This window comes from Gasterosteus aculeatus, chromosome 14, assembly GCF_964276395.1.
Source record: "Gasterosteus aculeatus chromosome 14, fGasAcu3.hap1.1, whole genome shotgun sequence".
NCBI lineage: Eukaryota > Metazoa > Chordata > Actinopteri > Perciformes > Gasterosteidae > Gasterosteus > Gasterosteus aculeatus.
The window spans coordinates 10,590,288-10,616,824 of record NC_135702.1 but is presented as its reverse complement, the minus strand read 5'-3'; the positions used below and the strand labels follow the sequence as shown (position 1 = coordinate 10,616,824).

Genomic DNA, 26,537 nt, shown 5'->3' with positions numbered 1-26,537 from the left:
ACGTGCAAAGCAAGTAGTGCATCGTTGTTCATAGATTGAAACTTGTAGTGTAGTTAATCACATTATTAGGACTTTGGTCCATTTTGATTAGAATTTTGCACACCTTTGGCATGAAATTATAAATCCTACTATTGGTTGTTCTTATTCAGATGTTCAGGTCTTAAGAACAGAGCTTAAAGGCAGTTTGTGCTTTATTTTTATTTAATATGTATTAACTTCATCTCTTCTAATCACTTCCACACTTGGCCGACCCAGTAAATTGTTATTCGCAAAGATTAAAGATTAAATCTGCCATTTTATAAAAATAAGTAGGTTTTTGGCTCATTGATACTATAGTATTGCAGTGCTGCTTTATGGTACAGAACGTGCCTCAGCCAATTGTAATCGAGGACCGAAACTATTCATTTTAAAAACTGTGTTTTTTTCAGGTAAGCAGGTTTACTACTAATATTTAAAAACGTTCCACTCAGTGACTTTAACCATGAATTCAGCTGAAAGTACAAACAAAGGAACAGGATCGTCTGTCATTTCTTACCTTAACTAGAATACTATTGAATTGACCTCCAAAGACGGACAGAAAATAATGCAGATATGCAGAGAGAGACAGAAAGAGGGAGAGAGAAGGAGAGAGAGAGAGAGAGAGAGAGAGCGAGAGGGAGGAAGTAAAAGGGAACAAGTGTTTAAAGGAGGGAAATGGCCTGTGGCAGATCGAGGTAAAGTGGAAGTTTGGGTGTGATTGTTAAAATGCAGGACACACTCCCTAGTCTGTATCCTGAACCCCTCCCACCCTTTAACTTACTACTTCTACACACACACACACACACACACACACTTTAAAATGGGCTGTGAGGCTGCAGCTTGAGAGCATTTGGTCCATTAAAATGTTGAAAGAACACACATGAGGGCCTTTATTCAGCTGCTGATTCAAACTCTGCTTGGCTCGCTCTCGTGAGAGGAGTGATGGGTTTAGGGTTAGTTCCCAGGGTGTCGAATAATAGATCCCGCAGCCTGGTTTCTTAGACGGAGGGGTCACTCCCAAAAATGGGTCACAGTTCAGTGGTGACGGGTCCTCTCACGACGAGAGAGGTGGTTTGTTTTAATGAGCGCGGATCCCACGCCGAGAGGATTAGCGTCTTGTCTTTCGGGCTGGAAAAGTCTTTTAAGTCCGTCAAAAAAAAAACCCCCAGACAACTGGATGTTTGTATTGAGCTTAAATTAATACATTTCCCATATCTATCATAGCAACACAACCCATTCAAAGAGGGATTTCCGATGCTTTATGCAAACAAAGGTTTCGCTAAAGTCCATTCAAACTCACATTTGGTGCCATTCGGTAACCACTGTATTGAATGTTGTAAATATATTTTAATCAATTGAAAGAGAAACCCATCTCTTAATCATGAAAAAAAGGAAAATGCTGCGACATTCTCATTGCACGGAATTAAAACTCTTTTAAGAGTTTGAGATGTGCGTTGCCCTTTCAAATCAAGTACAAAAACCCCAACTAAAGCTTTACAACTGTTGTAATACAAGGTAGAGAACAGGAACCACCTGGCCGAGGAGGCAAACAGCGCAGACCAGGAAGAGATGGAGGATTTGGGACCGATTTAACCAGCCGCAGCTAAAACAACAAAAACACACCACAGGGCTGGATGGACCGTCCTGAAAGCTCCCTGCTTCTTACACGTGTCCCCAACACGGCAAATTAATAGAAAAGAAAGTAAAACCTGCTTTCCTCCTTGAAAGATAACGAATCTTCCTCCCACACCTACATGTGTTGGCACATTTGTGCCTGATAGAAGCCGCTCTAGTTCTCCCGAGGAATTCAATAAAAATCCATTGATTTTTGAGTTGCTAAACAAGCACTAAGAGAAGAAAACAAAAAGAAAGAGGCACATCATCCTCCTTTAGCGGCCGAGATGAATGAGTCAGTGTTTTGATGCTGGAATATAAATAAAGTTAATGGAAGAAGGCTTGAAGCCCCGTGTGGGCTCCGGCATAAACTATGGCCTGCGCTCGCGGTCCACTTCCAGTATAAATACAGTAATTGAGTGACACATCCAGTCTCTATTTATGAGCTGGTTGCATAAGAGAGCGGGGAAGGAAGAATAGCGCTATGGAGAAAGACCAAGAGAAAAAGATGCAGATGAAGTTCAGAAAGAGATGCTCCAGATCCACAGATAGATATCAAACCATGAAGAACACAGGACATTTGCATTTTTCTTGGCCATTTTTGGCATTTAGCTTAAATATCATGACATTTTTTAAACAAAGCTCAACAAAGAGCAGCTCGGGGCATTTGCTTCCGTCCAGGGAGGGGAGTGCGTGTTTGTGTATTTGTGAGGGAGGCCAGAGCTCGGTTCAGCCTTTCATTAAGTGCACTCTCTCCATCATTAGCTACAAGTTGTAAGGCCCACCACGCAATTCACAGTCAGTGTGTTGTTCTGTGCGAGTGTGTGTGTGTGTGTGAGTGTGTGTGTGTCTAACCTATCGCCAGAGGCACCTCTCCAAATGTTTCGGGGGAACCTCTCAGATATTTGATATTTTGCTCCTAAAAACATGCAACGCGATGCCGGGACCAGCTGCTACCTCTGCTTGGGGACACATGGAGTCTTTGTTTGTGTGTGTGCGTGTGTGTTTGTGGGTACCCATGTGTGAAAGTGATTGCGGTGTGACTCACTTTGAGTCATAACTGCTCCATTTAGCTCACTTGTTGAAAAGAGACACAAATAAGAGAGGATAATAATCCTATTGACGGGACTTATTACATGAACTAGAAGTAGTCCGAGTTCGATCGCTGGTCAAAGAAACGGATGGAAACACAAACAGGCGCAACATCACAGATGTGTGTGTTGATCAAACAGGTGTCCAACTCCCATCGTCTCCCACCTCGCGTTCACTTCTGTTCTCCACGCCATCTCGTATGGGAATGTAATTGGCAGTTAATGTATTTGATCATTACCACTAAACATGGAACAGGCTGACGGGAATGCGGCTGGTTCTGCAGGTTTTGGTCACAAACCTTTTTACCTGGCCATGATGTGAGCTGAACCAGTCGAGGATCACCACATTTCAGGCCATCCTGTCGGGTGAACCGCCCCGTCACACAGAATCCATCGACTCAGACGCCAGCTGTCGTCCTTTCATTTTCCTCTCTGCCTTAACGGCCAATAAAACATATCGTTCTGTGAAAACAAAGACATGCAGCATCTGCAAGATCAGCACTCCCAGTGATGAGTGACGGGAAGGGAGAGTGCAGAGAAGGCAGGATAGGAAGGGATGAGAGGAAATGACCTATGGGCGTCTCTTAATGTTTTAGTTAGGGGTTTTTTCCAAAGTGGGGGAAAAAACAATTGAAGAAATGGAAGAAGCCTGATTTCTTTTTTTTTTTTTTCAATGTTAGGAGTGATTGTTTTCCAAAACCTTTCTGAAAAAGATGTAGAATGAAATCCCATCTTGGTCTATGTCAGGAATCCTTTTCCCAAGTACTTTAAACTTTGAATGCACATACTGGCACAAGCTAACAAGCATACAAAGACACTTTCAAACACAAATCCCCCAAGTTACACGTACCCTTTTCTTTTGTCTTACACACACACACACACACACACACACACACACACACACACGTAAACACACTCACTCTCCTCCCCTGATACAATATCAGGCTTTCTGCTGATGATTGTTTTGCTCTCATCTCAAATCTTCGTCTCCATCACCGTGACAAAGGTCAGTCGCCAAACACAATGGCTGCCAGCAGCTGGCGGCCTGACTCGCTGCCAAACCGTTTGACCCTGAAGCTTATCACATCGTTTAACATTGTTTAAGACTTCTCAGCAAAACACAATCTGAGTCACTGTCTAATTTGTATAAAAAACAACGTGTTTGAACTACGAACAGGGTATAAAGGACGCGCTGTCACTCGCGGCAGAGTTCCAAATGCTCGTCGCGCGCATTTACTGTTCGACTGATCGAGGACGTGCGCGGGGCGAGGTGGTTTGCAGGGTTGGATTTTCAAACCAATCCGAAGCATTCATGTTCCCTCACAAGTGGGCGTGAAAAACAAGCTTGTTTGTGAGTTTGAAAACAGGGGAATACGTTGCACATCACGCGCTCTCTCCCGGAGCAAACATCTGCTCTCTGCCTGTGATCTTTTTCCATGCAACGACTAACTGTGTTATCTACGGTGATACAATTTCCCACTGTACAACTCCCTCGCCGGAGGCTTTCGGTTGGAGTGCTGGCCATTTTATAGTCCCCGGAATAGGAAAAAAAAACAGCATACCAGTGTGACAAAACATGCATACAAATAAAGTATTCATTTGATAAACACCAACTTACTGACAGCTAAATGGAAACAAATGCACCTTCGGTTGCACAAAAAAGGTTTAACAGTTGTGTCTATATACTGATAAGTTAATATTTATGTGTTTTAATTAAATGGACAGTGCTTCACTGTGCATTAAGACAAGCCCGGGACGTTTTCTTCCCCAGTTAAACCAGCACAACTTGCACAAAAACTCCAGACTGTCCGTCTTTTAAAAGAAAATTGTGAGCCTGGGAAGACAGGCTGGTTGAGGGATACATGAAAGAGTGAATTGTACTAAGTTGAACTAATTAGGAGGCAGCGAATGAGACTGAGCAACAAGAACTGAGGTCAGAGGTCAAACTGTAACCTGCTTATTAAGTGAGTTAGATATGAATCAGCTATTGTTGTCTGCCAAACGGTCTGATATCTTGGGGGGACTTCTGCTCTAATACAGATATCATTCACCACTTGGTTGTGTTCTTCATCTTCAAGTAGAAAGTGAAATGCGTTGGACGAGATGTGTTTTAACTCCCGAAGCTGCTCATTTATTGTGCGTGGTCCTCATGAACCACGCGTGTGGTGTAATGTTTGATGGAACACACTGCAGGCTCTGAAAAGAGGTTTGGTTTTTACCTCGCATGTTGTTTACATTTGTATCTTGATTCTTAAGCCTTCAGCTGTTAGGCCTGCTTCACCGATCGCTAGTTTCAGTGTGTGACCAACAGCCTCCTCATATCGTTCATTGTAAAACATGAAAATGAAAATGATAATAAGAAAAGCATGACCATTCTTGCTGAATTGACCTCCGATCTTGCGCTGTGCTCGCCAGTAATAACAACGGTTCTGCTGTTATAGGATTTTGCTTCGCTTTAAAAAACATCTTGTGGAAACCGCAGCATATTGTGTTATTCTTCTTTTTTTTTCCTGCTGCCTCGCTCTCGTTTGCTACAGGAATGAATCACTCCCACGAGAGGAGCTGGAGTGGCACTTCTCTCTAAAAACAAACAAACTCCTCCCTCCCTTTTGGCGCCGAAGAACCATTTGCGGCCCAGATTCAGATCACAAACACTCGATAGGTATATTCAATATGTTCTTTGTTGTTGATTGTTACAACAACAACAACAAAAAGATGGCTTGATTTGCAAAAATAAATTCAAGTGCATTTCATTTTTTTTAAAAGAGGTCAAACGCTTTAGTTTAAACACATTCACAAAACAGTGAAGTGCAATAGACGGTGTTTAGCCATCCAAACTCTGGCTGGCCAGAGGCTTCATAATGTTAAGCCCCTCCCCCAGATCAAACAACCAATGATCCATTATCTCTATAGGATCAGCATTTACAAGTCAAATGGTTTAAATGTACCCAAAAACTATGACAGAATTTCATCAATAGGGTCATATACCCTGTAATTAAAACAGTATCTTGTGCCGTCACGGTTTCATGTCATGTTTGTGTGAAGATTATTGATCCAACTGGATGAGATGCTCATTTATGAACTGAGTTATCGTCAGTCTTATAAAAACATTTTCAAACTAAGTTGATTGACCCAAATGGCATTTTTGTGTTGTGTTTTGATTCCTGAAAACTTGACATTTCAGAGCTGCGATGTCTCCACAAGATATAAGACAAAATACTATGAAACAACCACAGCGTCGGTTCCCAACTGCTGTTTGCCTGAAACTCTCACAATGCCTCTAGTATCAGTGACTTCAGAGGATTCACGCAATCAATCCTCCGAGCCAAACTGACTTCAAGGGATTCAAATAGTTTGGAGGAAAGCAATTACAGCCACAGACACTCACACCGTCCCATAATCAACCGTCTGCCCCCAAAACATCCCTCTGCAGTCTGGCTCGAAGTGGCGGGAACAAGTGGACAACATGCGACAGCAGACGGGCAGGAATGTTTGCCGTGACTCGTTAGTGACGCACTATTTGTTGTTGAGCCCCACTGCAGGGAACTTATTGTTGAGGAGGGGACGCTTTGCACTTGTCGGGGGAGGAGGAGGAGGAGGAGGAGGGGGCCGGGGGGCAGAGAGGGAGGGGTTTTGTTGTGAGAATAAAAAAAAGTCGAGGGTGTTCTCCTTTCGTTTCCTCCTCTGCCCGAAAGGCCGCACCACCTCCCCCCCTCCTCCTCCTCCTCCTCCGGTTTGTCTCCCTCCCTCTCCCCCACGTCTCATGTTATTCCTCATGTCTTTCCTGTACAGGGTTAGGACCTGTTCCCACACCGCGTGCAATGTCCTTCGCACACACGCACAAGGGAAACACACCCTGCCGCCTGCACTGTGCGTACTGTCCTGTTAGCAGCGCGTGCAGATGATTGGTGGAAGGAACACAGTTGGACGTCTGAAGGGTGGTCCAGTGTGTTCTACGCATTTTAGGATAAGCTCTACAATCATTCGAATAATCCAGAATGTAATATGGATTTTATAGTTATGGGTCCTTTGGCAATGACGTAGGGGACGGTTGTCCCACATGTTACCAGAAACAAATGGGAACGTGCCAACAAGTGTCTCTCTTTCCATCACTTCAAGAGGCATTTCCTGAACTTCCACTGGCGTCCTCCCAAAAGACGTTCCATTAAACACTCAGTGTGAAGATAAATCGTATCAATAAGGGATCTTGGATCAGAACCGTCTGGTAAGCCCCTGGCAGAGCATGTTGTGTTTGGACGAGCCAACAAAAGTCGATTGCGCAAGCGCAAAAGTTTGGAATCGACCTTTTGTTTGCGCCGCTGAGCGAGAGGGAAAAACAAAGCGCGTTTCCTGTTGGCGTCACGTTCAAACCCCTCCTCGCCGTTTCCTTCCCTCGGAGTCGATTGTGCACCTGCACCCAGAAGCAGCATAAACACTATTAGCTGTTCACTGGACGTTGAATTCATCCGCCGTAAAAACAACACAACACATGTTGAGAAACAATGCAGCCCGTGTGTGAAAACAAGTTTGTTGCTCAGTGGTCCTTGGTGGAATGAATAGAAAGCGCAGGAAGCCCCTCGGTGTCCTCTGCATTCCTCTCGTTTGGGGTTGAGTGTTTACATTTGGTCACTTGGTTGAATATAGATTTCTACATTCATCTCATTATGCGGAGGAATGAAAGGAATGTGACCAGCTGCTCTACTCTTTGTTGAAACGGAACAATTCCAGGTCGCAGTGGAAGTCCGCAGTCCAGTTATTGGACAAGCGTCTTTGAAATGGACCATCAAGGTTCTCGTTCTCGTCTTTCCGCTCCCTATTTTACGCGTAACAATCATTTTCCTTACATGGATTAGCTTGGTCAGCTATTGGTCAGTGTCAGGAATTGGCTGCTCAGTAAAAATAAGTCAAGGAAAACTGACATGGGATGAAGTGTCGACAAATAAAAGCCACTTTGCTTTTTGCTAAATCAATATTATTAAATAACATGCCGTTGCAAAATACAGTAGATGCCGATAGCAGAAGGGGATTCCCTGCTGCAATGGGCTGCCATTGGATGATAATATTTTCAAAGTTTACATCAAGAGAGGCCTCCTATAAGAGCCTAATGCACCGCTGCAAAGACAGAAAGCATTTCTTTATTTTGTTTCGATGAACCATTGTGAAGAGCAAAAGACACTCTGCTGTAAAAATACAGAGCTCCCCAGATAGCATCAAATTTGATTTAGACATGTAGCACAAAACACACGCACACACACACAAATTGCCTCCACCTAAATCCAGTGCCACATCTGCAGACAGTGTAGGAGTGGTTTACAGTAAAACCACCGGAGCTGCAGAGAAATTACAGAAGTAAATCAAAACACTCTCAGACGGCGCTCGCTCCCAGATGTGCCTTTACTTTTGTTTTTAGTAAGAGCGTAGGCAGCTCACATCCCACCTCAGACATCCAGTTGGTTTAACTCTTCACTGGGAGGATTTGGAGGCAGTGGAGTGGGCACTTTATACGGTTATAGAACGGGAGGAACGGAAGGAGTGCCTTTGCTGTGTCTTTAAAATAACAGCTCCATAAATATGTGTTTCACCGATTCCTTTTAAATGTTTACCTTGCATGGGGTTGTCAGCTTTAATTAGACGGTAAACAGTGTAATGAGAGGAGGGACGGTTGATGTGAGATGTGAGATGTGAGCTGGTCCTAAATCCAAATGAAAAGGAGTCAGAACGTAACACCAAGAGAAAAATGAAACCACATCTACCAATACAGATACCAATATATTTGAAAAACAAAAACTAATTTTTTCCATTGTGAAAGAATTCCGCTCATACGGGAAAGTTCAGAAACACATCATCGTGCAACTTTTCAGAAGTGCAATTCACAGCTGTGATGGTGACAATGTAATAGTCGCCATGTGTTACTTAAAGGCTTTGTTTTTAATCACCCGGAAAAAAAAGTTCCCAGGGGGGAAATATAAGTTGCATTAAAAAGAAAATCCAGATAAAGGCCAAGAAATTGGTATTTTAAAGAAGAAGCTGCAACATAACAAGATTAAAATAAGTCACCAAAACCCAAAAAATAGTTTTTCCTCTAGATTGTTAAAGCACAATACGTGTTACTGGAGACGGCCTTCGGTACCGCACAGTATAACCAAGTCTCTGTCGGGTTTATCAGCTCTGCGCTTCACATGTTTTTCATGAATTTGCCGGGACCAAGTTTGTTGTTTTTGGCAGAACATTTACCCTGAGGGTTGGTGGAAAGGGTTCACCTGCTTACGTCTTCTCGCAGGTACTTATCAGATTTTCTATGCTCACTGGACAGAAATATGACTTCAAATGGAAGCACGGAGGCATCACACAGATAAACAGTCCATATACATATATGTTGAATACATACATTTTTTAAACGGTTGAACTTTGGCTCTTGTGTTATGTAAAGCAGATGTAGGTAAATGTCAGGTATGTATTGTGAGTTTGTGTGCGTGTGTGTGTGCGTGTCTACCTCCCATCCTCAGAGGATATCTGTCTGAGTGACATGGAAGTTCAGGGCACATCCAGGAAACAGGCCGTCTGTCCGACTACCGTCCATCAGCTGCAACCCAGCTGAGTCCCACATGAGGAGGATATATATATATATATATATATATATATATATATAGTGCAGTTTCCTATAACTCCAACCAAGTAGAAGAAACGCTAGACACAAAGGATTATGGGGCATAAGACTGTTTACGGCTCATATTCAACAGGCCCTCTGGCTTGATTTGATGCCTCTACATGTTCTTAGCTGGTCTTAGCAGCAGGAGACAATATCTGAATCATAAATTATGTAATCAATACTAACTTCACACAAGGCATCATAAACAGCGAAAAGAGGCCCATTTGAAATGCTGTAAAAGCTGGCATACGTCCGCGAGCTATTATTCAACCTGACTCATAATGGAGTGCGTTACGGGCGGTCATTACATGGACGCTGTTGCCGTGGGTGAAAGTGATCCCCTTTCTCTCTTCTTAATGTCACCGTGGCAACACAAATCACAGGTCAGGATGTTGAGCAGATTGTCGCATTACTTCAAAAGAAGCAGATGAGCAGTATGAGTGAATGAACGAAACAAATGTGCATATAAAGGAAGGGGGGAATAGTGTGCATGTGTTTCCTACGAGTCGTTATCACCATTCTGAGGCAAATCCTCAGACGGCATAAAATCCACCTTTTTTCTTTCATCTCTCCAGTGACCCAAGAAAAAGCTAAGGGAGTGAGAGCTGTACAGCAGACCTATTTCACTTCACCTCTAACCCTTTTTTCAGAATATGACCTTTAGGGTCTCGCTTTCCTCCGGCAAAGTAAAAATAAAAAAAAAACACTGATTATTCGCCACTTATTGTGTCCAGACCGGGGCAGGGGGCTTTCAGAAGCTGTGTCAGACCTTTTACTGGAAGCCTGTGACTCACCCGTCTCCCCCCCGCCCCCCTATCCTTGCTTCATGTCCCCTTATCCCCCCCTCCTCTGATATGTCCAACTACTCCACTCAGGCTGAACCATACTAACCCACCTTAATCCCTTCAGGCAGCCCGAGCGTGCGGCTTTTTGAGGCAGGAGTTTGTTCTCGTGCTGCAGGTTTTTTTTTATTCTTCTCTCTAACTTTTATAATATGCATGTGTGCATGTGTGCATTCTGAGCAGTAAAGAATGTCACCGCAAAAGCCCCCCCCCTCCCCCCTGATTCTCGGGTCCTCCCCCCCTTCTTGTTCCCCTCTTTCCCGAACACAATGATCTCACCCAGCTGTCACTGCGTGATCCCACCCACACGCAGGTTGCTGCTGCCGCTGGTGACCTCTGACATCACTTGTTTTGTGTCGCCACGTCCTGGAAATCCAAAACACGCTTCCAGTCAGAAGCTTTTGGACAACGATTTGGGGCATTTTGGTTTTAAGTAGTGCTAACTGGTGCTGGTGCTGCACTCACTGTAAACGCTCCAACATGCAGGTGAAGAGTATTTGTAGAAGATTCAACGACGAATATCAGAGCTTTTTCATTCTCGATAGGGTTCTGGTTAGAAATAAGAAAACCTGTTGATCCAACAGAACCGAACAAGATAAATTGGACTAAATATCAAATGGCCTCAAAAATCCAAAAATATATAAATCTTCTCTGACAACATCTAAACCGACAATTAAATCTGCAATAATTGTAGACAAAAGAAAGAAAGACAACTTTTAAATTACACAATTTAAAACGTCAGACAGCAGTGATTTGCTTACTTCAGATCACCATTAGGAAGATGTTGAGTCATGTTTCTTGCTGTTTGATTCATTTAGATCCAATTTTACCTCTTATTTTAGCTCTTGCTTTGTTCTTACTGACTCATGAGGGATATAACTGGCTAGTGGCTCATCAGCGTTTCTTTTTTTCTGCTACTAATAGTTGCCTGGTGCGCTGAACTATTAGAGCGGTGAGAGAGAACAAGAGCAGTGAAGTAGCAGGACAGAAAACAAAAACAATTCCATCGCTAGCCCTTGTGTACAAAAACCTTACTTACTGTGTATACAATTACCTATTTCTACGGTAGGCCTATACTGTACTGGTAGTACAGGTTGAATTATGAACCCCCAACTACGCAACACGGCTGCTTTTTGCCACACAAACATTTCCAGCTCAAAGCATGCAGGGTCCTTTCTTTTTTTCCCTAAGTTTAGGGTATTTACAGTGCGCATGAAATATGGCACAACATAACAATTTGCAAGGAAACCTTTTCCTGGTGTTGGCACGCTGGCTGAGAACCAACGGAGAGACACTTACTTTCATTGTTTCTCCTCATGAAGCTCTGATCAATAATGTACTATCAGAAACTTCTGTAGTCGAAGTGTTTATCTGGTGCAGTTTTCTGTAAATACAGAATAAGTAAATATTTGAATGCTGTGGTTTTGCCTTCATGCATTTACTCTGCAATGTGGCCGGTGAAGAAGCAGGATCCACGTTAACGAAATTAAACCACCTTGTCATTTAAGCCTCCTGCTGCATGTTCCCCTCCTGTGTCTGTATCCCTCACATTACCGTACCTCTGCATTCAAGTCATTCATTTCCTACTGAAAGACAGCAATTTATCCCTTTTTCGTTTTTTGTTAGGAACCATTTCAAAGCTGATTAAATATGATGTGATTCATACGATGATAAATGCTTCCCAAGGGTTTTAAGATCTCAAGAAATGCCTGTGTGCCTTTCACAGAGTGAACATGGAAGGTCATTGAGCAACGGTGGTGGTGTTGACCACCAATGGAGTTTAATATTATTTCCTTTGACTTCCCTTGAGTTGCCGCTCTGACGGCGAGTCCTCCTGAACAGCTCGTGGGCGTCGAGCAGCCACATCGAGAAAAAAAAAGAAGCCAAACCTCTCGAGGGCCCTCACCGCCCGTCGCCATGGTCAAGCACCACCGGAAGGCGATGCAGGTGTGCGTTCGTTGGCCGCACTACGCAGCCGGAAGTTGTGCGCTCGGGGTGCATTGTGTAGGAGTTGGGTTATTGAAACGAGAAAATCCTGCAGCCTGGAAGACTCAGAGATCAGCTATTCTTGCCTCGACGGTGATGCGTCATAATGTAAGAGGCGTCGGTGTTGAGCGCCGCCCACAGCGTTGGGGCCCGGCCGTGCTTTAAATCTGGCGCTGTGCTTATGTAATTTGGTGTTTATGCAACAGAAAAAGGGATTGGACGGACTCTGTTGAGGTGGACGGCAGCGAGGCAGTGGCATTTGAGCGGGTGGGTACTGTGCGCACCCACCTTGCTTTAATTACCATATTTCAGAGGACAATTAGGCTGTAGGAGGGGAGCAGAGTATACATAGTTACAGGTCATTCTAAACATTTAGAGAAAGAGATGAGGTGGGGTTTTTAAACTCCGACAGAGTGAAAATCAACAAGAACCTGTTGAGGACGCAAGTACGACGAGACTGAACATTTATTCCTGTTGTTACTTGAACACGTAGATGATCTTTTTGTTTTCCCTGCAATTTAGGGATAACGTTGTGTCATGGGTGGAGTCATTTCTCCATCCTCGCGGGTTTGGTAAATCTTCAGGTATCAGCAACATTACTGTCGTCAAGGCCGTTTTTCTCTTGAATCTCGAGTGAAAAAAGGTTTACGCAAAGACATGCCATCAATGCACACCGTGTAAATAAATCAACTTCTTTGGAAGGAACGCTTTGCCCTCGCAGCCTGCTGCGTTGAATAGCATACACACTACAGCAGAGGGTCAACAACTTTTATGATTATAGATTTACTCTGAGCTACAATTTAATGGCTTACCAATAAACAGCGACAGATCCAGGTCTTTTGAGAACGGCCATGACCGGGTGTAATTACCTGTGAGCCACAGTACGGCATGAATGACCAAATAGTCTGAGAGTGTGTGCATTACGCTTCACACACACAATTATGTGTGGGACAGTATGTGGCATGTGGTATGTTATGTGACATGTGAACTAGTGTTAGAGCTGCAACAACACTTAATTAATCCTGCTTTCAACTGCATCACCACAAAATGAGATTAAAGCTGCACCAACTAATAGAATCTATATTGCCAATCATTTAAACATGAAAGGAACCACACAGAGTCATCCTCCAACTCAGCAGTCCTCCTCAGTCTTATGGAGCATATACTGATTTTTAGCTCATTGTTTTGGCTCTCTTGCCCTTCACCACTATACTTTTCTATGACAAAAGTCAATAGTTTCTATTGAAAGATCTCTGATAAAACCAGTGAATGCTGCTTGCCTAGAATAGGATAATGGAGCAGTAGCGTAAGAGCCTGGCTGGTGAACACAGTGAAGCATTTACTGGATAAAAACTTTCTCAGGAGTTGGTGTTTATTCTTTTCCTCGTGAGACAAAGGTATGGCAAATGTGTTTTTAGTGTTCTACTGCTGCCCCCGCAATGTCCAAATTAATAAATTAATGAATGCAGCTTTGAGCCAACAAAATTTCCACTCTAATGAGTTACCTATTTTAGACCTGATTTCAAGATGGCACCCGCCCACTGCCATCTGATTTCCACAGTGCCGAAATGATTAGCAACTTTATAAAGGGAGAAAGCATATTCCAAAGTTCAGCAGTAATGATTTATTGCAAAATACATTGATATACAAAAAGAATACAACCATATTTATACTTCAACACTACACTTCTTGCTCACTTCTGGATTCATTGTTGCCATCATCTCACAATACACAACAGCATAAAATGAAACACATTTTCTTCCTTTTCATCTTCTTAATATATGGCTGATTAATTACATCATTTAACAAGATAAAATGCAAGCTTTTACTTTTACAAACGCTTGATTTTTTAAGACCCAAGACACCCACACAAACACACGCACACGCCCACACACACGCGCACATACATTCCTGGAGAAACCCTACACCTTCCGTATTTCAGCTCCAACAAAAACATTCGCTACACCCCCCTTGATATATGTTGAGAGGAAGGAATTCGACGGACGGCCAGTCAGCCAATCAGATTCTCTGAAGTTTTCGATTTTTTAGTCCCGTCCCCTGTGATTGGCCCGCGCCTCCTCAGAAGGACCCGCCCCCACGCGGCGATTGGCCGGTTTTCCCGGCTCCACGGAGGGTCACTTGAACCCGCCTCGCTCTGAGAGGCTCGTTTCAGCGCCGCTGGTTCAAACCGAGTCAAATATCAGCGGCGGACACACAATGGACGAGAGCACAGCGCAGACACACACCGCCGAGAGACCTGTGGCTTGTTAGACACACACGCAAACACACGCTGTGCAACTTTATCCCGGTGTCATGGCGGGCAGCGGACACCTCTGACGGACCGGACGGTCCTCGTTCTCTGCGCTTTTTATTGAAGTTATCGCAGTCGGACATTGAGTCGCATCCCATCAGCGGTAAGTCGCGCGCGGGGGGGCGATGGGTTTCTTCATGGCAGCAGTTCCATTCAATCTCATCCCCTTTATGTTTTCTTTCATCGCATTCATTCAAGATGCTCAGGTGGCCGCAGAGCCGAATCTAGTTTTGTTTTTCTTTCTCAGCGCTACAACAAAACCTTTACAAATAAAAAAAATAAATCCTGTTAACTCAAAAGCATTTATTCGGCGTGGCGGGTGTTTTGCAAATGGGTTATTACACCCTTCCCTTGGATTCCATTCTCTCCCCTCCTACATACCCACACTGTTGTTGTTGTTGTTTACCGCCCATGTGAGTTTATAATTAGGCTCGCTGTCAGACTCGCGCGCGCACACGTTACTCACCGACACCTGCGACGGGACGCCGGTGGCCGCTTTTACTTTTAGTGTGTTATGACTCAGTTAGAAACCCATCATGTGGGCCAGGCATGCCGGCCTGGTTCGTGTGTGTGTGTGTGTGTGTGTGTGAGAGACCAACACTTTGTGTGTCTTTAGGGAAAAGAAAAAACGAGCCTGTGTTCTCCTGACTTTAAACAGCATTATTCTCTCCGCACACTTAAATATAAACCCTTAATAACTGGCTGAAACTAGCACAGCAATGAACCTCACATTGAAATGTTTCATTTATTGTGGGGATTAGAAACAAAAGGCATTGTGAGGAACACAGGCAACATTCCGGGCTGGTGAGAAATGTGTGTGTTGTGCTGTGTGTGGGAGATTTGTAGGTTTATGGGCGATAGAAAACGTGTTTCTGTGTGACAGAAAACCCCTTTACAGGAGCTTATCGGGTTATGAAATCCCATCAGCAGAGGAGATAATGTCTCTTTATCCTTTCTGGCAGTAGGTTAATACTGTACTAGCCTACCAGATCATGCAAGGGACCAGCGCGTGCGTCTCCTTGTGTGGATCCATACACTTCTAGCCCTGTGTGTGTGTGTGTGTGTGGAGCCTCTACACACAGGAATGCGTGCTGGAAAAGATAAAAACAGGACTAGCATTGGGTGAATTGTTTTCCAGTTATCTCCCTCAACGTGAGCACGGCGTCCGTATCCGGTCGCCCCGTCTATCTTCTCGACGTAGGTGCAGGTGCTGGTCAAGCGTATCCCGATGTGTCTGGTGGTTTCACAGCACCTGACCCATGAGATTACTGCAGCGTGAGTGCATAGGGTCGTGACCCCCACCCGGACCCCACCCCCCCTCTCGCCCGCCACTCCCACCTCCCCACTTTGCTTTGGTCTCGTGTGGTCAGGTGACGATGATGGTCTAACGCCTGGCGGTCGCTAAAAGGTTTTGAGCATGAGACCTCGAATAGGAGAACTGTGGGGCAGATTCATTCAAAGTGAAAATACCCCAAAACGCAAAGCATTGTGGGTAGAGAAAGATGGATGAGGAGCTTTTTTACTCAAAACAGCATGTGTTGCAATGAGACTCATGACGATAGCTCAGATTCCTTTTTAGATCTTTTTATTTTCACAATCTTTAACTGCAGCGCTATAACAGCTGAATGGGTGCGAGGTGGAGCTACGCTGAAAGGTTATGATGATGCACCAGCTGATTGCGACTATCGTAAACTTAATTGCATAGTTCACGAGTCACCAAACAACACGTGGATTATAGGTCAGGGAGTATTTTAAAAGTCTCACAGGCCGCTGCGTCCCCACACAGTTCAGCTGACTACTGTGTGTCACGAATATTCACTTCTCTTAAGAGGAAGTTACAAATAAAAGTCAGGGGAATCCCTCCGTCGTTGAGCAAGAAGATGGATGGAATTGCCGTTGTTTTTCTTTCGCTCTCGTCGTGCTGTTTAAAGGGTGAACCGTAGTGTGCAGCTTCGCCAAAGCCGGCAGTAAGCGATACGAGCGCAGCCCGTACTTTAACCTCATTTATTGTGAAGAATAAGGCTGACTGTGAAGGGTTTCCCCACAGACGTCCCGCCCACACGCCTACACGCCTAACCCGCTGCGACTTACTGGTGTCAAAGTACGCACTTTACAAAGTAGAGGCAAAGGTGGCCGTGCATCGCCCCTTTTAGCGCTCTGATGAATTCGCTTTAAAGCTCTTCTTATCAGCTGATTTGCCTCTGACGCCGTGTGTCCACATCGCGGTCACCTGCGTGTTTTCTTGCTCTCAGGTTAAAGGCCTCGGATGTGACAGGAGTCCTTGCAAACGAACAAACCATCTCCTGTTCCTTCCAGGTCCTGGCGTGGTTAAAAGCATCAGGGTTTACTATTATTAGGTCGGTTTCATTCTGGCTCCGTTGGCCTTGAATACGTGCCTACTAAGACAGCCGTGGGGTCCCCACACACTGTGACGCACCAACTGTTTCACACCAAAAATCCAGCCGCTCGAGGCCACGTGAAGTTATATCTGCTCACGTCGGTACACAAGCTCCCGAGGTGGCCTGGCGTACCTTTTTTTTCGGCGGCCTTGCAGCCAAATGAAAGTGCAGATTTACGGCGCGTGACCTCGCGGTGGATGACGCCTGTGAACGTGTATCAAGAGCCCCTTGCAGGAGGAAGACAAAGTCTGCTCGGCACTGGTGACGTGAAGACGATCATCCCGGGCCTCGGTTCCACGAGGAGACCTGGCGTCACGCGTCCTGACGGGGGCCAGCCGAGTGTGTGCGAAAGCCGCTGTGTGTGTGTGTGTGTGTGTGTGTCTGATGTGATCTCTTCCTGGGAGTCTTTGTGTGGTTGTTAATGCCATGACAGGATAGATAATACCTCTATTGTTGGAAAGCCCCCCCTGCCCCCTCGTACGCTCCCCTCCGGCTATAGCTGCTTTCGGCATTGCTGGCTGGACCTTTTTTTTGTTTTGTTTTTAAACCACATTGTTGTGATTTGGAATAAAATGGTCTGCCGAAGGTTGAAAGATTTCGGGTTTTTTCCGGAACCGAATGGAGTGAAGTTGGTCTTAAGCCAACGATGCTTTGCTTTGGAATCCAAGAAGGAATCAAACGCACCTAAAACACTTCTTTCCTTTCACAGTCCTTTCCTGGTAAAAGAAATGACTTTCAAAATGCAGTATTAAAAGCTAAAGTGTCAAATTTCATTGTGCTGCCAAATGACCTCGTCGTCCTGTCTTTGAAGCAGCTTGGAGGAATCCCCAGTGGATTTAAATCCATTAGCAGTTGATATCAGCCTGCAGCTCCATCAAATGTCCAATTAGTTTGACCCTTCTGCTGAACCGGGTCGTTCCAGGCACCCGGCGCTGCAGTCGGGGGGTCATTTGTCAAACAGGGGACAGGGTTTGTTGTTGCAGTATGAAACGGATGCCAGTGGCAGGAGGGGGGGGGGGGGGGGTGCACGACAAAACACGCTTGTATCCTTTTTGGTTTCGTTGGCATAAAGCGCAGACAAAGAGCAGAGAACATTTCTGCTCCCTCCTGTACGTCCATGACGTCCCTTTGCAAGGCTGCACTTTTTTTTTTACAAAGTTTACAAATAAGAGAATTCAAACAATGCTCTCAATGTGGAATTATGCTCCCAAACACCGTCATTAGGGCGTCTGCGGCGAGCCCAACCTATCATTTAGAGAGCGTAGCATTTTTGGCGGCCGCGACATGGAAGCCGCGAAACCACCCGAAGGGTCAACTCCTCAGGAAGTCGGTTCTGGAAAAAAACTGATTTCAGCCGCGTTTCCCAAGCGGCGCGAGGTCACCTTTTCAACGCAAACAAGAGGCCTCAGAGACGGCGTCCCCAAAAAAACCAGCGCAAATGTCACTTAGATGCCTTATCTCAACGTGACCACCAGAGCTCTTCCAGATTGCATTACATGGTGACTTTAGGAAGATAAAGCCAGCGTAATCTTTTAACGGGGTTAGAGGGAAAACAGACGGGCCGGCGCTGGCACCACGCCGGGCCCCCGTGGCACACAGGAGTGTGTGGGTGGGTGTGTGTGTGTGCGTGTGTGTCGCTTTGCTCAAGCCATCGTTTGTTTATGTGTGACGTGTGTGTGTGTGTGTGTGGGGGGGATTATACCGGCATGGGGTTTGGCGCCGTGGCTGACATGGGTGTGTGTGTGTGTGTAAGATGTTGGCCCGGGCAAACACTCCTCCGTCGGCGCAGCGCTGGACAAACAAATGTCGGCTGGATTCCTGCAGCGTCTGGTTTTCTGGCAGAGCGTACGTGCGCGCGCACGGACGAAAACAGAAGCAGGATAAAGACGGCTCCAGAGTTAAAGCACGCCGTGGTGGTGATCTGGGATCAGCTTACCAAACTCAAATCCAATTATCTACACCATTAAGGCAAAAAAAAAAAAAAAAGATCCATCTGCTGGGCTATTTTTTTCCACCCTTATGGCAAAAACAATAAAGCAGAACTAAAAGGAAACGTCACGTGACCTTTGGGGAAAGAGAACTTCACAGGGGGAATCTTTCAAAATTCCAATCCAAAACGGTAAAAAAGGAGGGTTAAAGTGACGTGATTATGTGTAGATATCGACTTGCTCAAACAGATATTTTCACAACATGTGATTCGCGGCTCGTCAGTGCAACAGCTGTGAATACGGGTGTTTGGTGACATAATGAGGACAGATGTCATTTAGAACCTGCAGGCATAACTGTCGTTCATAGTGTGATATTAAATAACTATTAGTGAGATCTGATCTACAGAAAATGAATCCAAAAAGTATTACTATGTGCCAATAGTAAATGTAATACATCCTCTTCTCCAGGTCACCATGCCTCCCACAACCCCGTACGCCGGAAAGTTCAGCCCCTGCGCCCCTTACGGCAACAACAACAACAACCACCCCGCGCCTCACAGCCCGTACCGCAACGGCACCGCCGCCGGCCCGGAGCCCGCCAGGGAGAACGTCTACAACGGCGCCTACGCCGCCGCGGAGAACCCTTACGACGTGCCGCAGCCGCACGCCGCGTACCGCAGCTCCTCCGTGTCCTCCGTCGCAGCCAGGGAGCGCCATTACAACGGCGGCTGCGCGATTTCGGAGAACCCGTACTCCTCGCCGCGGCCTCACAGCCCCCGGCAGCACAGCACCTCCTGTCCCGGGCGGGCCTACCGCCACACCACCGCCGCCAACACTGCCAACACCACCACCGCCAGCAGCAGCAGCGGCGGCAGCGAGCAGTCCTCTCGCAACAACTCCGTTGCGGCGAAAGGCCGGCGCTACGGACACGGCGTCACCGCTAGCTACGGGGAGATGTGTTACCATGACAACAGCTTGGTTTCAGCATCCCTCGAGGCCCTGATCCAGCACCTGGTCCCCACGGTGGACTACTACCCAGACGTAAGTGTCGGTTTAAGTGGTTAGTGGCTGTAGAGGACAGATTTCCTGTGTGTGTGTGTGTGTTCTTGTCGTGAGAGCTGTCGTGTTTCTTCATCATCAGAGGTCGTACGTGTTCACCTTCCTGCTGAGCTCACGCCTCTTCCTGCACCCGTACGAGCTCATGACGAGGGTTTGTCACCTGTGCGTGGAGCAGCAGCGCTCCGGGGACGCCCTGCTGGACAAGGTGGGCGGATTACACGCACACACACTCACGTAACATACGCACTGCTATAATTTGTCTTTGTTTCACTCCTTCCCACACAAACTCACGCCCACGCATAAACACCGCCACACGGACACAAACCGCTTCAGTATTTAATGACTGTTTTTACGAGCGTTCGGGGCTCTCGTTGAAACCACGGGCAACACAAACGGAGCGAGGATGTAAACAGCAGCATATCGTGTCAGATTCCGTCACGTAACAACTTCTGTGACACACAACAGGCCGTGTGACGTTTTTGTTGCTTTTTGTGTTTTTTTTTAAAGATACGCTTCCGCGAGGTGGCGCCCAAGCTGGTGCAGCTGCTGACCGAGTGGACGGAGACGTTTCCGTACGACTTCAGGGACGAGAGGATGATGCGCTGCCTCAACGACATGACGCAGCACGTGGCCCGAGGAGACGAGGTCAGCGCCGCCAATCGCCGCTCTTTTGTTTCCCCCCTTCAAGTCAATTTAATGATTTGTATTCTCAAGCGAGGATTGCCAAACGGCCGATAAGGCCTTTAATCTTCAGCCACATCAGCGTTAAAGCCTTTTTTCCTAGTGTCCAAAAAGCGTTTTTAACGCAATACCTCGAAAAGCGTCTCCCAATACGTCAACAGAGATGTGGCTCTTGACTTCCGTTGACCTCTCGGCCCAACGCCGCCATTACCATTCGAAAATATTGACGTCTGTATAAAGAATCGATATCTGACGACCCGCGTTGCGCTTCCAGTACTCGTGGCGGGCCATGCAGCAGATGACCCAGCGGCTGATCAAGCGCCTGTCGGCCCTCGGCCAATACGAGGAGGCCGTGTCGGCGCTCAGCGCCGTGGCGATGGAGCGGCCCGCCTCCCTGAAAGGCAGACAGGCCGCCGGTCAGCGGGGCGACGTAATGAGCGCGTGCGACGACCCCTTCGTCCTCGCACAGCAGCTCACGCACATCGAGCTGGTAAGAAGAGATTTACGGGGGCCCGTACGACCATCTGTTGTGGGATCAGGAGGCGGATCTGCGGTCGCGTGACTGATGTTCTCACCGTGTTTCATGTGTCGGCGTGTGGCTGCTGTTTAACAGGCCTTTTATTTACTCCACTTAATTGGTTTAAAAACACATTTCTAAGCTTAATGAAATTCTTGCTGCCGCTACCTTCTTTTTTGTTTTGTGTGCGGCTTTTTTGTTGACTTATTACTTGGTTTCATTGTTTTCCCATAAACCCCTTTTGTGGTCTTTTAAAAAGAGAAAGTTAATTAAAACTTTTCTATGAACTTGAACTGATTTGTTTTATTCTTATATTCTTAATAATTAAACTCTTCCGAGGTATTTTTGTAGTTTTCTGTTCTCGTGGTCCACGCCCCCTTTCTTCTTGATCCTCTGCCCTTCGTGTATTCCTGTTTTTGTTGTCCTGATTGTTTTCCGTCCCTGTTTTCTGCCTTCAGGACAGACTGAGTTTTATTGGTCCCGAGGAGTTCATCCAAACATTCGCCATGAAGGATCCTTTGGAGAACCACAAGGTACAACGGAGTTTCAGTTCTGCGTTACTCCAAAAAGGAGCCTGTGAGACAGATAGATATTAAACACACTTTTTTCCTTTGTATGAAATGATACTGATTAAATTAATATGGAAATGAATAAAGCGTTTTTTCTACTACAATATTTAATGACATCTGTCAGAATGGATGGGATGGAACCAACATCTATAACTTTTTGTTTAAAGAAGAACGCAGCAGCATGATCCGTCTAATTATCATTATCACAAGCATCAAAGAAATGATAAAGAAAAGCCCCAGATTGTAGTTATTTTTATTTGAAGCCTGCTCAGTTTTACGCCTACTTTGATGATGTAATTTGTGGTCTGCCTCAGCTCAGGTTGATTCAGAAGCCACATGGAAGATCCTTTTTTTTTTCCTTAATTTACCCTTTAAAAATGCATCAAACACAGTATGAAAGAACCATCACGCGTATGTCTAAGTGTACCTGAAGGGCTCTTTTCCTCCTAAGTGGCCCTGTGAGTCAGCTGAAGCGGCCGCTTTCAATCAGCGCTGCCCAGAACGAGCTTTCAGCCGCTGCTTGTTACCCAGCTGTGCTGCGGCAGTTATATAAGATCCACTTTGTATAAAAGAGCAGGTTGAGTCAGCGTTAGGGGTCCTGAAGTGTAAAGGGGAAGTTTGGATCGGAGTGGGCTGCTGGTGTTGTGTAAGCAGCTAATAGAGACATGAATCTGCGGGATTACATCATCACGGGCCAAGGCGAGGTTATTTATCCAGCGCTTTTGTTGTATAAATGTTATTTTTTTAATATAGAAGTGCCTCTGGCAAACCGGTCCACCACAGATTGCCTCACACAAAAACCAGAAGCAGACTGAATTGAGATGGAAATAACAACAGAGACGTCACTGTGCAGGTGCACGGGTTGTGTGGGTGTGAGGGCTTTGGAGATCCATTCAATAAGGGATGAAAAGAAGAAGACCGGCTCGCCCTTTTTATTCCTTTTTTTCTGTGAAATGATTATGAGTTATAAGTTATGCTGCAGAGTATCACAATCTCAATTCTTTTTTCGTCAGGTCAGAAAGATTGCAAAAAAATGAGCCCCAGATAAACCAAAGAAATGGCTCAAACTAAAACGTAGCCCAAGATCCACCTGCTAAATTGTCTTCCCGTTGTCTTCCTCGGCAGATGGAATTAGCTCAGTATTTGCATGCATTGCTTTTCTTAGCAAACTCTTATCTGTTGAGGAAATCCATGATATGAAGTTGAAAGCTCCAGAAAAGGCTCGTAATGCAAACCGGATTTTCAGGTTTCAGTGACAAACGCGTTGAAAGAAAAGATTGTATGCGGTTGTGTTCACATGTTTGCGTTGCATTGGTGTTATTCTACCCCGGGTGCCTTTTTTGTGACGTTTACATAAAGTAACCTAACCTCTAACAATCAAAGTCATCGTTTATTGTCCTAAAAAAAATAACCAAATACAAACAGGACCATGGTTTAAAATTACACAAATGTGTCGTTTTTCATGCATGCCTTTTTGACATGTCTGTCTCTGTCTTTTTTTCAGGGTTTCTTCCGGAAGCGTAAAACCAGTAACCTGGAGGCCTACATCAACTGGTTCAACAGACTGAGCTACCTGGTTGCCACGGAGATCTGTATGGTACGTTCTCCTCAACAGGACCAGTTCCCCCTCCCTGTCCCCTACCTGTCCCCTCTCTGTCCCCTCCCTGTGTGTCACCCACCGGAGCTTTTGTTGTTCGACGGCCGTCTCTCTGAAACTGGTGTGTTCTTTCATTACAGCCGGTGAAGAAGAAACAGCGAGCGCGTATCATCGAGTTCTTCATCGATGTAGCTCAGGAGTGTTTCAACATCGGCAATTTCAACTCCCTCATGGCCATCATCAGTGAGTACTCGACCTAGTGACTCCCCTCCCCCCCCCCCGCATTGTTGTAATGAGGTTGTTTTTGGGATATGAAGTGGATTGGGATTCCCACCATTTCTCTGTTGAACAGACAAAAATTGGATACAGGTCAAGAAGTAAAGTGCCGGCTGGAGTGCAGCAGTTTGCTTCAAATACTTACACAGCTACTCTGTCTTTCAGCCGGAATGAACATGAGTCCTGTTGCCAGGCTGAGGAAAACCTGGAGTAAAGTCAACACCGACAAGTTCGAAATCCTGGAGGTAAGAAAACCTGCACGCATCCCTGATTTCCTGCTACATCAACTTTACTGTATTTCTGAATGGATTGATTTATTTGAAGTTGACTGCCAAACCTTTGACCCACGTCGGCTCTGTTTGACCCCACTCAGCACCAGATGGACCCGTCCAGTAACTTCACCAACTACCGCACGGCGCTCCGCGGCGCCACGCAGAGGTCTGAGACTGCCCACAGCAGCCAGGAGAAGGTCAGGAGGGGGCACACAGGGGGGAAATAAATCCCAATACACAGAGTGTAGAACGTCAATTTAAAGCCAATGGTGTCTCTTTCCTCCAGATTGTGATCCCTTTCTTCAGTCTCCTCATTAAAGACATCTACTTCCTGAACGAAGGCTGCGCCAGCAAGCTGACCAACGGGCACATCAACTTCGAGGTCAGTCCGCAAATTTAAGAGATTGGTTGATGAATCAGATCGAGGTCTGAACTTTTGATGTGATTGTGTTTTTTTTGGGTCAAAGCTGATCCATAGAAGCGATGATTTGAATGTTCACTGTGAAATGATGTAACTGCTCCACAGTCATAGGTATGGTTTTGACAAGAGGCTTTCAAACCGTATGTAGTTGTGCCCCCTTGTGGTCTGAAATGAGCATTACAGCTCCTCCTATTTCTTTAGTGATGACGTTAAGAAACCATTTTTTTAAAGCCTCCCTGCATATATATATATATATTGTTAGGTACATTATACACCTGTTTAATAGGGGTCGGTGTTCATAATGTCTCAACAGAAACTTTGGGAGCTTGCGAAGCAGGTGAGCGAATTCCTGGTGTGGCGTCAGGTGATTTGTCCGTTCGACAGAGACCGCCGGATCCTCCAGTATCTTGTCACCACGCCTGTCTTCACTGAGGATGGTCAGTATGCGATCTTCTCCGTGTATTTCTCTTAATTGTATATGAGTTGCACGGCTGCCGTGTTCCCCGAGTTGGAGAAGGAGTGAAGGCTCCATCTTGTTTTTGTTGCTGCAGAGCTGCACCTGGCGTCGTATGAGAGTGAAGGGCCGGAGAACAACATGGAGAAAGACAGCCGTAGGTCTCTCAGGTGGGTGCACGCACGCTCAAAACCATCAAACCACTGCAACAAGAACATATGAGATCGGCTCAAATAAATAACTGATAACCCGTGTTCTGTTTTACAGATCCTCCCTTCTGCATCGAGAGAATCGGTCCTAAGAGAACGACATTCTGCTCTTCAGACTGAAAATGAACGAGGTGTTTTAAAGCTACAGGTTCCTTCACAGAATCTCTCCTGGACACATTTTCACATTCCCTTCGGAGAACAAAAGCAGCCGGGCCCATAGTCTCACATAAAGGGAAAGACTACACTGGTGTACCCTTTCACCAACCTTTGATGAAATCAATCACGACTTCACACGCTGCAGTTTTCAATCTTGCGATTCCCGAAGGGAGCTCGGAGTACTGATCAGGATCATCATCTGAGCTCCCTCTCAACATCAGCTCTTCCCCAGGCACTTACAGGACTTCAGGCTGTGGATTTAGCTTATATCTCCGGTGGACCCCTTTTGTCACGGGCACAACATATTGTTGAGGGACCCCCAGTGTGGAAGCGTAAAGGGAGACGGACAGATGTGGACCCGATCGCCATCATTGCGATATCGCCACTGTCGCCCCGCAGACGAACGTGGCTGAGTTGAGTTCGGACCCACAGAGGAGAGACGCACTCTGAAAGATCAATCTGTATTATAGCTAACAGGCTAATTCCTGCTTTCAGAGGTGGTGCTTTCTGCGCGGTGTTGTCTTGTCGAGTGCGTGATTGTGATGGCGACGCCGTGAGCAGCAGAGGCGCCGCATCCTTTCCACCTCCCCTCCGTTTACACACAGCATCGATTTCCGTCTCTTTTGGAGGCCGTGATCTGATTTTAGAAAGACGCTAATGCAAGTCAATACATCAGCTGCACATGGCCCGCCCCGCTCCACAGACACTGCACTCATGCTATCGGGTTCTGCACGTTTTGTGATGTTGTGCACTTTGACTGCGTGCCGGCGGTGCAGAATTGTGCGTAAGCGACGTGCCGCTAATCATGCACGTTAAATCAAATGCACTTCAGTGGGTTGACATGTGTTGTACTATGGGATGTGGTGACTCCTATTTTAAGCTGTCTTTCAACACAGTATTAATTTGTATTTTGTATCAGAACGTAAAGAAATGTGTATTTTTTTTCTTCATGTATTTTTGTGTCCCTGTGAGCTTGTTGCTGGTTGGCTGGCTCTGTGTTGGTAAGCTAGCTTTAACACCAGTTCATGTCACACGGAAGTGTTTTGGGTCCTTCATTTGGGAATGAAACAAGGAGTGATGTTTGTGTGTGTGTGTGTGTGTGTGTGTGTGTGTGTGTGTGTGTGTGTGTGTGTGTGTGTGTGTGTGTGCGTGTGCGTGCGTGTGTGTGTGTGTGTGTGTGTGTGTGTGTGTGTGTGCGCGCAGCCTGGATACAGTTATTTCTCCTCTTCAGCTGATCTGTGATGACGTGAGCTCGATGTGTTTCTTACAAATCTGCTATCGTTCTATTTTTTGTCGTTGTCCTTTTTTGGAAAAAAGCTTATTTTACGAGTGTTTTCTCACGTATTTGTGTGTATTATTTTGTGCTACCGGTCAGGGTACTTGTACTGAAGGTCGTTGTGAAAAGAGAATTATATTTTTTCTTTCAAATAAACAGAATAATGAAAACATTGTTATTTTTGTTTCCCTCCCCAGGTGCAGTAACCTCTA

General features: G+C 45.8%; 1 protein-coding gene across 1 annotated transcript; it reads left to right on the top strand.

Annotated features, from left to right (window-relative positions):
* Nucleotides 1-14,311: 14,311 nt before the first annotated feature.
* Nucleotides 14,312-26,495, top strand: LOC120831520 (ras-GEF domain-containing family member 1B-B). The gene is made up of 14 exons (XM_040197012.2): nt 14,312-14,614; nt 19,307-19,879; nt 19,980-20,102; nt 20,405-20,542; nt 20,853-21,068; nt 21,554-21,628; nt 23,169-23,261; nt 23,402-23,504; nt 23,703-23,782; nt 23,911-24,006; nt 24,096-24,191; nt 24,544-24,667; nt 24,782-24,854; nt 24,952-26,495. The coding sequence occupies exons 2-14, from the start codon at nt 19,313-19,315 to the stop codon at nt 24,983-24,985; spliced, it is 1,818 nt and encodes a 605-aa protein (XP_040052946.2). The 5' UTR covers nt 14,312-14,614; nt 19,307-19,312; the 3' UTR covers nt 24,986-26,495.
* The last annotated feature ends 42 nt before the right edge of the window (nt 26,496-26,537 follow it).